The 12806-nt window shown below is 49.8% G+C and overlaps 1 protein-coding gene across 2 annotated transcripts; it reads right to left on the bottom strand.

The window, feature by feature from the left end:
* Nucleotides 1-234: 234 nt before the first annotated feature.
* Nucleotides 235-6313, bottom strand: Mycn (MYCN proto-oncogene, bHLH transcription factor). Of its 2 annotated transcripts, none has more exons than XM_036170922.1 (3): nt 6132-6313; nt 6041-6097; nt 235-1781 (listed from the first exon to the last, which is right to left on the bottom strand). In XM_036170922.1, exons 1-3 carry the CDS (start codon nt 6211-6213, stop codon nt 1177-1179), a joined length of 744 nt encoding a protein of 247 aa, XP_036026815.1. In that variant the 5' UTR covers nt 6214-6313; the 3' UTR covers nt 235-1176. The 2 variants fall into 2 exon arrangements, with proteins under 2 accessions (XP_036026815.1, XP_036026813.1); XM_036170920.1 differs by adding an exon at nt 3963-4869 and having other exon boundaries at nt 6041-6311.
* Between the last annotated feature and the right edge of the window lie 6493 nt (nt 6314-12806).

Genomic DNA, 12806 nt, shown 5'->3' on the forward strand with positions numbered 1-12806 from the left:
TGGGCACTCACACACTAAACAAAACAAAAAACCTTTCAAGTGCTTTTAACATCTATTGATTATTATCCCACAGATTAGAACCAGTTACTCCTTCCCCCAAGTGGGAACAGTACCCTCCTCCCCCAACCAGGATTCCACAATGTAAAATGGCCCAGTAAGGAATGGACTATCTGCAGTTGCTGTTCAAAGGGAGGGAGTCTGAAGTCTGCCTAGGAAGGAAAACATGGACTTGCATCATTTAATTGCTATTTATTTTCATAAACATGAGGTATTTCAAAGTGCTATAAGGTGCAGCACTAAATATATACATTTTGAAGAAATTAAAACACAGAACTTTGCCATTTTACCCAGTTCTATGCACCAAACATGAACAAATACAGTAACAAGGAAGAAACAGGCTAGGAAAAAAAGGAATATATATATAGTAAAATTTCTTTACAAAAGTTTCTTAGTTCAAAAAGTGATAAAGTAATATCTACTCAAAACTTTCACAACTCATTTTCATACGAAAATATAAGTATCAAATTTAGTTATGTATCAGCATCATATTAAAGTATACAGGCCGTGTAGGAATTAGTACAGTACATAACAGATTAACAATATATTTGTATACAAAACATGCTCCTCAAACATTGAGGTATTCTTACAGTACTTAGGTGTGAGCTTCCAGTCTAATACTGGCTGCCAGAGCCACCTCTCATTACCCAGGACGTGTACAAAAGGCGAGTGTATCAACGGTATTTACACAAGTGTTCCCGGGGGGCCTCCAGTGACAAACCCCCTTCTGTGGCATCTGCTGGAACTTAAGCACCATTGTAAAAATAAGGAATGACTCTGTTTGGAAACTTGGACCGGAACAAGGTGACTTCACAGCCTCCTGAAGCTCCCAACTGTCCCGGAACTTCCATGGCTGTCATCAGGTGATGTGGAGGAGAAAAACAAGCCACCCAGCATCCCATAACTCAGTTTTTTTGTTTTTTGTTTGTTTGTTTGTTTGTTTTTTCTCCAAGGTCATGGCAGAACCCCGCGTCCTGCCCCCTACCCAGATCCAAACTTGACAGGGGACCGATTTGAAAGTAAACCAACATTCTTAATGTCAACACAATGTTTGTTTAAAAAAAAAAAAAAAAAAATCAAAATGTGCAAAGTGGCAGTGACTGTCCGAGAGAGAAACGTTTAGCAAGTCCGAGCATGTTCGATCTTCTTTAGCAACTGCTGCTGCCTGGCCTGCAGCTTCTCCTTTTCCAGCAGGAGCTGGTGCTCGTTGGCCTGCAGGGCGTGGACGTACTCGGTGGCCTTTTTCAAGATGACCACCTTGGCCGCCTTCTCGTTCTTCACCAGCTCGGGCACATGGTCCCTGAGCGTCAGGAAGCTGGAGCGCAGGTCGTTGCGGCGCTGGCGCTCCAGGATGTTGTGGTTGCGACGCCGCTCGCTGTCCTCCGAGTCTGAGTTTCGGGGGCTCAAGCTCTTCGCCTTTGCTGGGACAACATTCTTGAGGGGGCGTGGAGAAGCCTCGCTCTTGAGTTTCTTCTGTGGCGGTGCATCCTCGCTCTCCACGTAGGGGGAGGGCGCAGCATAATTGTGCTGCTGGTGGATGGGAACACAGCGCTTGAGGATCAGCTCGCCGGGCTGGGCCCGCCCCACACCCAGGGCTGAGGTCTTGGGGCGCACGGTGATGGTGAAGGTGGTGATAGCCTTGTTGTTAGAGGAGGAGCGTCTCTTCTCCACGGTGACCACGTCTATTTCCTCCTCTTCATCTTCCTCCTCGTCATCTTCATCATCTTTGAAGGGGGGAAATATAGTTTCAGGTAAAACATTATGAAATTCACACACAAACACATTATTTAGGTCTAGGGGCAGGGCCCAGATAGGTTTGCATTTGAAACAGACGGATTGCAATTCAGACAAGATGTACACACACACACACACACACACACACACACACACACACACACACTATTCCTACCCTAGGCTTCTATTTTCAATGTCTAAGGAAGGCTTTATTTAGCAAGTGGGGAGGGGCCAACAGAGCACTTAACTAGTATGGAAGGGACACCCTCATCACCCCCCCAGTTAGATCCCTGGTCTCAAAACTAAGACCAGAAAACTTTGAGCAGGTGCCCGAAACTCTAGCTTGGACCCTAGCTTGAGTCACAAGGAAGAATGGGCAGTAGGATTCTGGAGTAGGTGACTTAGCCTCCTCCGGCCTCAGTTTCCTGAGCCATTCAATGGGGGTAATACCACAGCGTTTGAGTTTGGCAGACAGTATGTAGACTTGGCGACAGATGCTCCGTAATGGGAGCTTTTAGCATAATCACCAGCCAGTCTGCCCCATGGATTTATTTATACACACTTCCACAGCCATCCTTCAGACTGGAGGCTCCTCATTTGGTAAAACACATGGCTGGGTTTGATTTTTCCATCCCTAAAAACTCGAGGAACAATTTCATTCACTACGAATAACAACAACCTTGTCTTCTGCGAACACACACGGGTTCTACACAGTAAGCAGTTTTTCATCTCGGCAGCAAAGAGCAAATCTCAATTAGAAAAGCTCTCATCCATAGAGTAGCTACGTCGAATCCCAACGGGAGCTGTGCCAAGCAACAACATCAACAACAACAACAACAAATCCTGTTTTCTGACTTCCCCGTCGACTGCCATGCTAAGAGAAAAATTACAGTTTTTTTTTTTTTTTTTAATGCAAGCATGAAAATCAAAACACATCTTCTGCTTGATCTAGCGAGGACCGGAAAGCTGAACAATTGTGAGGTTTCTTCTGAAGCTGAAACGTTAGGCTGTTCCAGTCTGTGGGTCCCTTTAAGCCATGTTTTGGTTTTCAGCCAAGAAGACAGCTGTTGGAAGGAAGTGCTTCCTCACCGAAAGCTGTCAAGGCACAGACATTAAAGGGACAGAGCCCTTTCAAAGTGCAGGCTTATCACCGAGTTTCCTCCCAGGAGCCTCAGAACGATCCCTCCTCAGCCCAGAAGGAAATTCACTTTTTTTTAATTGTGGAAACACTGGCTTTTCAAGGTCTAAAAGGAGGGTTAGGTACAGCTCCAAGAACAAGGGCACACAGGATAAGTAAAACGTTGAAGTACTTCCACAGCCCCAAGGGAAAAAGAAGCTTCCCCCCCCCCCTCCCTTCCCTTCCGAAAAAGACCCTTCCAAATGAACACAAAAGAATGCTTCCAGGTTGTGTGCATTCCTAAGGAGGGGCTGAGGAAGGGACTCCGCCCTCACCTTCAAGGGCACCGGGTTACGGAACACAACCCAACTCAATTAGGTCAGAAATTCCAGCTGCAACACACAACTGACCAGCCCTCACCCAACACTGGGAAGAGGTTCCCTGAAAAGAGTACACACGACCACGAACGCACTTGCTGCCAGCTGCTGAACTGGAGGGAGGGGGTGCCCCCACCACCCCCAGTCTTTCTGATCCTCTGCCTGACTTGCGTCAGGCACAACGCCGCCTGCTGGCCACGCACCAAGCGCAAATAGCCCACCACCCACGGAGGGCCCATGGTCCTTAGAAAGGTGGGGGTGGGCGCTGGAATGGGAGCCTGGCATTCTAACTTTTGGAAGCCTGAGTGGGAGTGTGCACAGCCCTCGTCTTTTGGGAAGTCTTTCCCTTTCCCAGACCTGGCCTAGAGGAACCTTTTCAACGCACTAAGAGGTTTCAGCCTAGGTAGCTTTCCGACCTCACACCCTGATTGAGCTGGCCACCAACTTTTCCCACGGTGAGGGCAAGCCTAGGGGCAAGGATTCCCTTAGGAGAGGATAGATCAAATTTAAAGGAAGGTGTAGCTGGTGTTTCCAGCCTCCACCTGGGTAAAGGTGAGCAGAACAGGACCACCGGCACAAATCTACGATAACAAAGGGACCGCAGCCCCTCCATGCGCCCACCCACCCACCCCCGCTCCAGGATCCCAAGGAGGCAAGGACCCCGACCCAGGCTTTACCTGAGTCGCTCAAGGTGTCCTCTCCGGAGGTACTGAGGGCCTTGTGCTCTCCAGTGTTGGCAGGACGGCCGCCTGCACGAGCAGGAGCGGCCACCGGGGCAGCAGCCGGAGCAGACACAGTAGTGACCACAGCGCTGGTCGCAGGGGCACCGATGGGGGCGGCGGACACCGGCGCTGGCTCACGCTTGTTCACCGGGAAGGGGAAGACCACGGCGGGGTCCACGCACTCGGCAGCCGGGTGGGAGAGCTCGGTGGGCAGGGTGGCCCCGGTGCGGCCAACACTCGCCGTTCCGCTAAGGGCACGGCCCCCGGGGTTGCTGGTACCCACTCCCGGAGCCGGGGAGGCTGTGCCGGCGCCCGGGGGCCCGTGGCCGTGCTGCAGCTTCTCGTTCACCGCGCGCTCCAGCTTCTCGCGGGCGGAGAAGCCGCTCCACATGCAGTCCTGAAGGATGACCGGGTTCGGGGTGAGGCCACCCAGTCCCCCCAGACCGAACGCATCCTCCTCTGCCGGGTTGCCCCACAGGTCGGCCTCCGGCAGCAGCATCTCAGTGGCCCAATTCGAGGGCTCCGGGCTGTGCTCTGGGAAGGCGCGGCTGGGCGACAACGGGGGCGTGGGCAGCAGCTCAAACTTCTTCCAGATGTCCTCCCCCGGTGGGGTCGAGTCGGGACCGCCGAAGTAGAAGTCATCTTCGTCCGGATAGAAGCAGGGCTGCAGCGAGTCAAACTCCAGGTCTGGGTTCTTGCAGATCATCCCCGGCATGGTGGACGCGGTGCAGCTGGGCATCTGTTCGCCTCCCGGCCGGCGACTAACCACTTTCCTCTCCGCTCTTTTTAAAGGTGGGGGGAGTGCTTCCTTCCCGTGCGGGGGTGGGGTGGGTGGGCAACAGAGTCGCGCCAACCTCCAACACTACAACCAACAGATAAACCAAGAGAGAATGAGCCAGAGGGGTGGATTGGTGGGGGCAGGCAGTGGGCGCCCCCAATCTCGCCTACAAGCTTCCCAGCCTTTCCCACTGCTCGGGAAGGTGGAGGAAGTGGAGCCTCTCCTCCACTCACTCCTTTTGTGTACAAGCTGTCTAAGACTGTGGGTGGGAGGGGGCTTGCAGATGCAGGGGGGTGGGTGGTGTGGCTCTGCCTCCAACTTTGGAAACTGCCGTTTCATTCACACAAGGCACTGCCTGGGGGGAGGGGGCTGTTCAAGCTGCAGATCCTAGCTCCTACACTAGCCCGACAGCCCCTCTTGCACCAGTATAGGACCCAACTGCTCAAAGGAAGTCCAGCTACCGGGCACGAGACTGGAGTAACCTTCCATTTTGCAGAAATGAGATGTCGGCAGCGCAAACGCTAACGGGGTTCGGGAAACTTTATTAATTATTAAGGGCCTTTCTCCAAACAGACCAACAACAGGCACTTATATACATACCAAGCCCCTTCCACCCAGCGCCTCAATTTTGTCTGATACCCTTGGTGGTCATCGTCTGCCTTATAGCTTATTTTGACGCTTTGCAATGCTTTCCCTTCGGAACCCCCAACCTCTTCCACCGAAAACAGGCTGAACCCCATTCCTAAGAATGGTGCAGGGGCGCCGGCGCGATGAGGGGCGCCGGCGAGAATCGCGTCCCCTAAGCTGGAGCAGCCGTGACCTACATTATCACTCAGGCACCCTAGCTTCGCCTAACCCCCTTTCCTTCCTTCCCGCGGCACCTTTTGGAGAACCCCAGCTTGGGGTGGGGATGCACCGGCTCCCAGTCAGCTCACACTTAGACAGATCTTGTAGAGCCTGGCGAATTTCTTTTTGCTAAAGCTATTTCTCTGCCGGGGCCAGGGCTGTAAAAAGGATTAGGGCGGGTCTCTTCCAGCCAGGGTGCCTTCGGGTGCTGAATTGGCTCTTCGGGGAAAACCCTCAGATGGTTTTGTTTCGGAAGCAGACACGGTGTACCCCCCCCACCTTAAAAAAAAAAAAACAACAAACCCGGCATATTTGGGTGCCGGGTGCAGAGCCCGGTTCAGGGGCTTGCTTAGCCGCAGCGCTCCGCCGGTCCACGGGCGCTCGGAGCTTTACAAGTACCGCTTCTTACCTCCTGCAGACTGCCGGGGATCCGGAGGCGACTCGGCGCTGGGGTCTCCGGGTGGGCTGAGGGGGCGGCGGCGGCGGGAGGGGGTTGTCCTCGGGCGGCTGCAGTGTGTGTGCGCGCGTACGCCTGGCTAGCGCTCGTTCAGCTCCAACCCAGTTCCCAGGAGCCCCCCGCATCCACCCAGCGCGTCCAGACAGATGACTGTCACTGGCTGCGCTTTGAAGCTCGGGGGATATTATTAACTGAAAAAAATCTGACACACCCGGGGGGCGGGGAGAGAAGGGGGCTGTGGCGCAGACGAGGGGGAGGGAGAAAGGCAGAGGCAAGCGCCTTTACCCCGCCCTCTTGATTTCCATAAAAATCAGGGGAGGCGCCAAAGCCTTTCGCGCCAAAAGCCATTTGCTTTTTTTTTTTTTTTTTTTCCTCCTTTTTGCAGACTGCAGGCTGCAAAGCTGGGAAACCCGGGGCGTGCTCCTCCCGCCCTTTTGGACCCCCGGGCTTGCACCCGACGCACTCAGTGAACCAGCTGCGCGCCGAGCGGTGTTGCGCAGCACCCACCCCCATGGGCCTGGGCATTACTTGGCTTAAAAAAAAAAAAAAAAAACCTAGAGGGTCCCTGGGTGTGTACTGGGAGGGGGAAGGGGGAAGAGAGGTTTCTAGCCCGGCCCCTACATGCATTGCCGTGTGTGTGTGTGTGTGTGTGTGTGTGTGTGTGTGTGTGTGTGTGTGTGTGCAAGCTGAGCTCCAGGCCAAAGTGGAACAAGGCCTGGCAGAGGGGGGCTGTTCGTGTGTGATCTCGGAAGAAGGCGACCGGAGTGCAAAATGGGAGGCCGAGGACGCGCCCACGTAGGAACGAGACCGCAGGAGGTTTCTAGTTTCAAATTGAAAGGAAGGGGCGCCCCCCTTGTTTGAAAATAAATAAGTGCGGGCTACGAGGGTGGCGCCGCACCGCTTTCTTCGGCCGAAGGCGACACCTCGCGGAGACGGAGCAGAAAGCGGAGCCACACGGCCGGGACTCCGCGTGGGGCCACCCCCGCGAGACAGTTACCAGATCCTCGCGCCCGCGAGACGGCTTGTGAAACGCGGGGAGCCGCGTCCTCTGAAGACCTCCCTACCTTTCCCAGTCAGCCTTTCCAAAATCAGGGTTAGTCGAAATTCCGGACAGCTGGACTCGATGTAAATTAAAGGAACTGCTTGCAGGCCACATAGCCCAGAGTGTGGCTCAGGAAACCTTGAGTTCGTATTGACGGTGGCATCAAGGAAAGCCAGCATCCACTTGGCTTCTTTGTGTCCCGATAGCCTCACTTATGAAGCGGCGTTAACAGAAAGAGCGTGACATCTTATCCAGACCAGAGCAGAGTGTACGTGTTTTTTATTCGTCCCGTGGGGACATGTCCCTCCCATCCCACAGCATTCTTAAAGGGTCTGTTTGTTTCCGAAATGATGGGGTTAAAAAATAACCGCTCCTGTCCCCAAAAACTTTACAGTGAAGACCCGGATCTCCCGTGGAGTCCCTTTGACTCCGACATTCCCAGTGGGATGGTATTTACCCTCAAAAACACGTCCCCATAAGCTTGTTTGTGGGGAAGCGTCTCCATTTCCCTCTAAATTGGAAATGACACCTCTCATTCACTTCCACCGAGGAAGAAGAGATTGCCTAAGGAGTCAAGTTCAAAATGCTGTGTATTAGCATGTGTGAAGGTTTCCCCATCTGCCCCTGAATGCCTACATAATTCTGGGGACGAAGGCAGATTCTAGGAAGCAGCTCATGAATGAGGGGTGAATCTCCCTTCCAAGAGCCTTTATTATGTGGGTCACTAACGTAAAACCCATTACCCTTGCAAAAGCCTTTAACACCCTCATTTCCACACCCCTGGCCTCTTCCAAACCAAGCCCACCCACTGCATTCTCCCTCGAGGTGCTGGCTCTCTGAGCCCTTTGCCTCCCTTTGTAATTACACCTCCACAGCAGGGGCTATATGGTAAGTGCTCCTGAATGTTGATGAAGGTGGGTGTCATTGAAAGGGACCCTTTTAGGCAGCCAGATCTGGCAGGTTAGTTTTGTTTATTAGAGACACAGCCGGAGAGAGATAGGTGTGACTCCAGAACCGGCTCTTTTTTTTTACATTTTTGTTTCCCTTGTTGTTGTTGTCGTCCTTGCTGTTGGGGGTGGGGTGGGGGGTGGGGGTAGGTTTTGGGTGGGGGTGGGGCTGGGGGGGCCCTTCTGGTTTTAAAATGGGGTCTCATGTAGCCCAAGATTGAACTGCACCGTTTAGCAGAGGATGACCTTGAACTCCTGATCCTCTTGCCACCACCCAAAGTCTAGGAGTACAGGTCTCTGCCACCACATCTGGCTTCTAGAATCTTCTTCAGAACCTCCTCACATAAAGGACACTTAGCCCTGTCGGCCTGAACTCTCACAAGTAGCAGAAGGACTATGAAAATGGGCCAAGATGGCCCAGTTAGTGTGAATGAATGTCCCCTCTCTTGACTCTGTTAAAAAGATAAGATGTTTTAGAAAAGAGGGAACAGGGAGAAGATGACCTGGTTACTCTACATGCCTCTGAGCAAACCGTTTATCTTCCTTGGACCTTAATCTCTGATCTCCTGCTCTTAATGCAAACCAGCAATTACTGAAATTACCAGCAGTCGGAATCTGAAGGCTAGAAGGATGATAAAAGTCAAGTATTTATTGGTACCTTCATTGGCAGGTAGAGAGATAAAAGCGAGTTTGGGGAGAAAAAGGACCTGATAGCCACTCTTGGTGGACTCGCTGAGAAACCATTCCTTTTACAAACAAATATTGAAGCACTCCACGGATTCCAAGGGACTCACACAAATGAAAGGAATCCTTGGCAGGCTTCAAAGCCAAGGCTTTGTTCCCGCCTTGAGACCCCAATGTGGATCTCACCTACACCAGGAGGGAAGGAGACGTACCTACCCCTAACAGGGATGGTGTAAGCCTTACAGAGAGAATCTGGTTTATAAATAAGAAGATGGATGGATGTTGCTTTAATCTGATCCTTTTTTTTTTTTTCTTTGCTAAATGAAATGAATAAAAATAGCACACAGATACACAAATCTAGGAGGACTTAATCCATGACTGGTTAGAAGACCAAAAACCTCACCTAGCCTCCAGGTTTCTCATAGGACCATTTTATTGGGTCCTAACTTCCCCTGCCTAGGTAAAGGTATAGTCCCATGTGGTAGTACATACTTAACTCTTCAGCATTCCTGGGGTTGGGGTAAGAAGTCTGGGAGTTCAAAGCCAGCCTGGACTATACCACAAGACCCTGTCCCAACAAAACAAAATGCAGCCCGGTGAATTTTGCTTATGACATAATTTTAAAATCCCTGGGAACAAGCTGTCAAGATGGCTCAGCTGTTAAAGGGTGCTTGTTGCCATGTCTGATTACCTCAGTTCAATCTCCAAGACTCATGCACATAGTGGCAGGAGAGAACGGATTCCTGCAAGTTCCTCTGACTGCCACATGCATTTATTGGCTTACGGGTCACACATACACATACACTCAACTTTAAAAAAGTTGGAGATTAATTGACTGCTCATTTTTTAAAAAACGGGAGAAAAGAGGAAGTGGCAGATGAGGGAGTATTGTATGGGGGAAAAAGACAGGAGGAAGAGGAGAAAAGAAAACTGACATTCTGTATTGCACAGAAAAAGGAACATGAAAATCGTCCAGATTTAAGATTTTAATTGCAAAAAGTAAAACTATCAAAGAAGACAGATTCATAGGAAATAAACTTAATTAAATATGAAGGTGTGGGACTCTCGCAAAATATGAGACTTGAAGGAAGGTCAAATGATAGAAACTCAGGTAGCATCCTGATCTACCTGCGGTTCTGGGGAGCTGAGGGGAAGAACACCGGCTAGTAAAGCTGTCTCTCTGTCTTCGTAGACCGATAAAGTCTCAGGTGTTATTAATGCTGTCTGGAAGTGGCCCTCAGAGTAGGTCACGGAGAGTCTACCTTGGCTGGGTGTCACAGAGTTAATCTTGACTGGGAGATAAGAAGCCTGGAGAGCAGATTCAGAACAGCTGAGTTCCCTTCGGAGGACATCTTTATGTGTAGATAAGGGGTACATAGAACAAGCTACCCCTACACTTGCAATTTGCTGTTTGATTACCCGTGAATTCATTGGCACTCAAAAATGTCATATTTGGGATGGCACTTCCCGAGTGCCCTCAGAGGCAAAAATTATATTCCCTGTGCATGAAGGGCTCCCATAAACTGAATGGGGGTGGGAGGGTGGGGAACAGCCAGAGAGAAATCTGGTTCCAGGATGTGAAAAGGTAATTTGCCAAATAGGAAATGAAAACTGAGCACAACCGTGAGATGATGCACAAGTTCACCAGAGTCCAGACAGTGCAAATTTAATCTCAAGGAGATGAACATTTTGGGTCTTAGCATATTGCTTCAAAGCAGTGGTGAGGCTGGAGAGTGGGAGGTAGGAACCCTTCCATAGACCGTTGGGGCATCTGCCCCAAGAGTGGAACTAACTCCACTCTAGAATCCACCTAGTAAGAGATAATAAAGCAAGAGCTGTTGAAATGGCTCAATGGGTAAATGCTTGGCAACCTGAGTCTGATCCCTGGGTCCTACATTGTGGAAGGAGAACATTAACTACTTAAAGTTGTCCCATGATCTGGACCCACCCCTAACAAAATGAATAAGAACATAATGTAAAATAATTTTTAAAGAGACTGAGGATGGTGGAACGTAGCTGTGAGAGGGAGAGTCTGGAGGATTCTCAAATTTAGGCTAATGTGGGGTCGATAGCTAGATCCTGTCCCCAAAACAAAACAAAACTGTGACTGGGTTTAGTGACAAACACTTTTAATCCCAACACTCAGCGCTGGGGAGACAGAGGGACGTAGATCTCTGTAAGTTTGAGGCGTCTTGCCTATGGACTGAGACATGACCCTGCCAGAGAGAGACATTAAGACTTCTCACCAAGAATATGTACTGCCCAAGGTTGTCAACAGCAAAAACACTGTTAAGACTTCTCAGCACCTGTCAACAAGCTGGGTGTGTCACCTATAACCACAGCACTAGAAAGGTTGGGTCCAAAGAAATAAAAATTTGATGCTTAGGTTATATATAGTGAGTTGAAGGCTAGACTGGGTGGTGTAGCAAAATCCTGCCTCAAAACAAAGACCACCACCACCACCACCACCACCACCACAAGTGCATGCACCAGGGCCAGAAAGATGTCTTATTGGGTAAAGGCACTTGCTGCAATCTTAGCAACCTGAGTTCAATTCCTTGGGACCTACATGGTGGAAGGAGAGAACCAACTCCCACAAATTGTCCTTTGACTTCTACAGTCATGCTGGAGCATGAGTATGACACCCCTCCCCTCCATTAACCATGATATTTCGTCAGGGCCAGCAATATGTGATACAGTACTCTTTTAACAATGCTGGCCAGAGCTAGCAAGGTACACTTCCTAGCAAGCCATACAGACTTGGGTCTAAACAGCAGCTACCCTACACTGCACTGTGCTGCCAGGCAATGATGTTTGCAAGATTTTGAGTTACATTTATTTGTTTTTAAGTGTGTATATATATCATGCCCATATATATTTTCTTCCTGATGTTGGGATTTGGACCCAAGGGTCTTCTTCATGCTAAGTCAATATATGCTCCATTACTGAGTTGCTCCCTACCAAGGTTAAGGGCTTTAAATACACTTAAAAAAAAAAAAAACAACAACAACAAACAAACAAAACAAAACAAAACACTTGCAATGGATTTGTTGGAATACGTACTACCTAAATCAAAAAGCATGGGTAGGGGCTGGAGAGAGGGCTCAGCAAGTTAAGACCACTACCTAGCTCCTCTGAGGAGCTGGGTTTTATGCCTAGTACTCATATGGCAGCTTACAACTGCCTTTAATTCCAGTTTCAGGGAATCCTATGTAAATAATAATAAGTATTATTGTTATTTAAAAAGAAGCAAGTATAATATACTGACCAATTTAATAGAGCCGCTAAAAAGAAAACATGCTACCCGTACTGTCAGCATTGACTTTGAAACTGTCTGTGAGTAGAGAAGAAAATAAGCAAGACCAGTAAGATGGCTCAGTGGATAGAGGCACTTGCCACCAAGTGAGTTTGATCTCAGGATCCAGATGGTGGAAGGAGGGAAACAATTCCTACAAGTTGTCCTCTGACCTCTAAAAGCATACCAGGGCACACACAGACCCCCTGCCACACACCCACAATAGATAAATGGAAGTAAAAGCAAAAAGGCAAGGAGCAAGGGCATGGCTTAATGTGTCCGGCCCTTGAAATATACGTGTATTCATATCTAACTATAATACCTGTGATGCTTAGATTAATTATCAGCTTGACACCACCCAGACTAGTCTGGGAAGAGAGTGGCAATGAGAGATTGTCTAGATGGGGTTGGCCTGTGGGCATGTCTGTGAGCGATTGCTTTAATTGATGTGGGGAGACCTAGCACACCGTGGGTGGCACCATCCCCTAAGCAGAGGTTCCTTGTCTACATAAGAGAAGAGAGGGTGAGCTGAGTGGGAAGCACTCATGCGTTCATTCTCTCTCTGCCCTTGACCGTGGAAGGATCAGGTGTGTGCTGGACTGTAACATGGGATTGTGAGTTAAAATAAATCCTTTCTCCCCTGAGTTGCTGTTTGGGGTTTTTTGTTTTGTTTTATTTTTGAATAGAATAAAAATCAAGCTGGTGTGTGTGGGGGGGGTTGGGTAGGGGTGGTTCTCTTGATGTAATCTT

This window comes from Onychomys torridus, chromosome 21 (assembly GCF_903995425.1).
Source record: "Onychomys torridus chromosome 21, mOncTor1.1, whole genome shotgun sequence".
NCBI classification, from domain to species: Eukaryota; Metazoa; Chordata; class Mammalia; order Rodentia; family Cricetidae; genus Onychomys; species Onychomys torridus.

What these genes read in the sequence shown, in the direction of transcription:
- Mycn (XM_036170920.1), bottom strand. Translation starts at nt 4,746, where the DNA reads ATGCCCAGCTGCACCGCGTCCACCATGCCGGGGATGATCTGCAAGAAC. An exon ending in GGACACCTTGAGCGACTCAG is followed by an intron (nt 1,782 to 3,962) that starts GTAAAGCCTGGG and finishes CCCCCTTCAAAG; the next exon opens with ATGATGAAGATGACGAGGAG.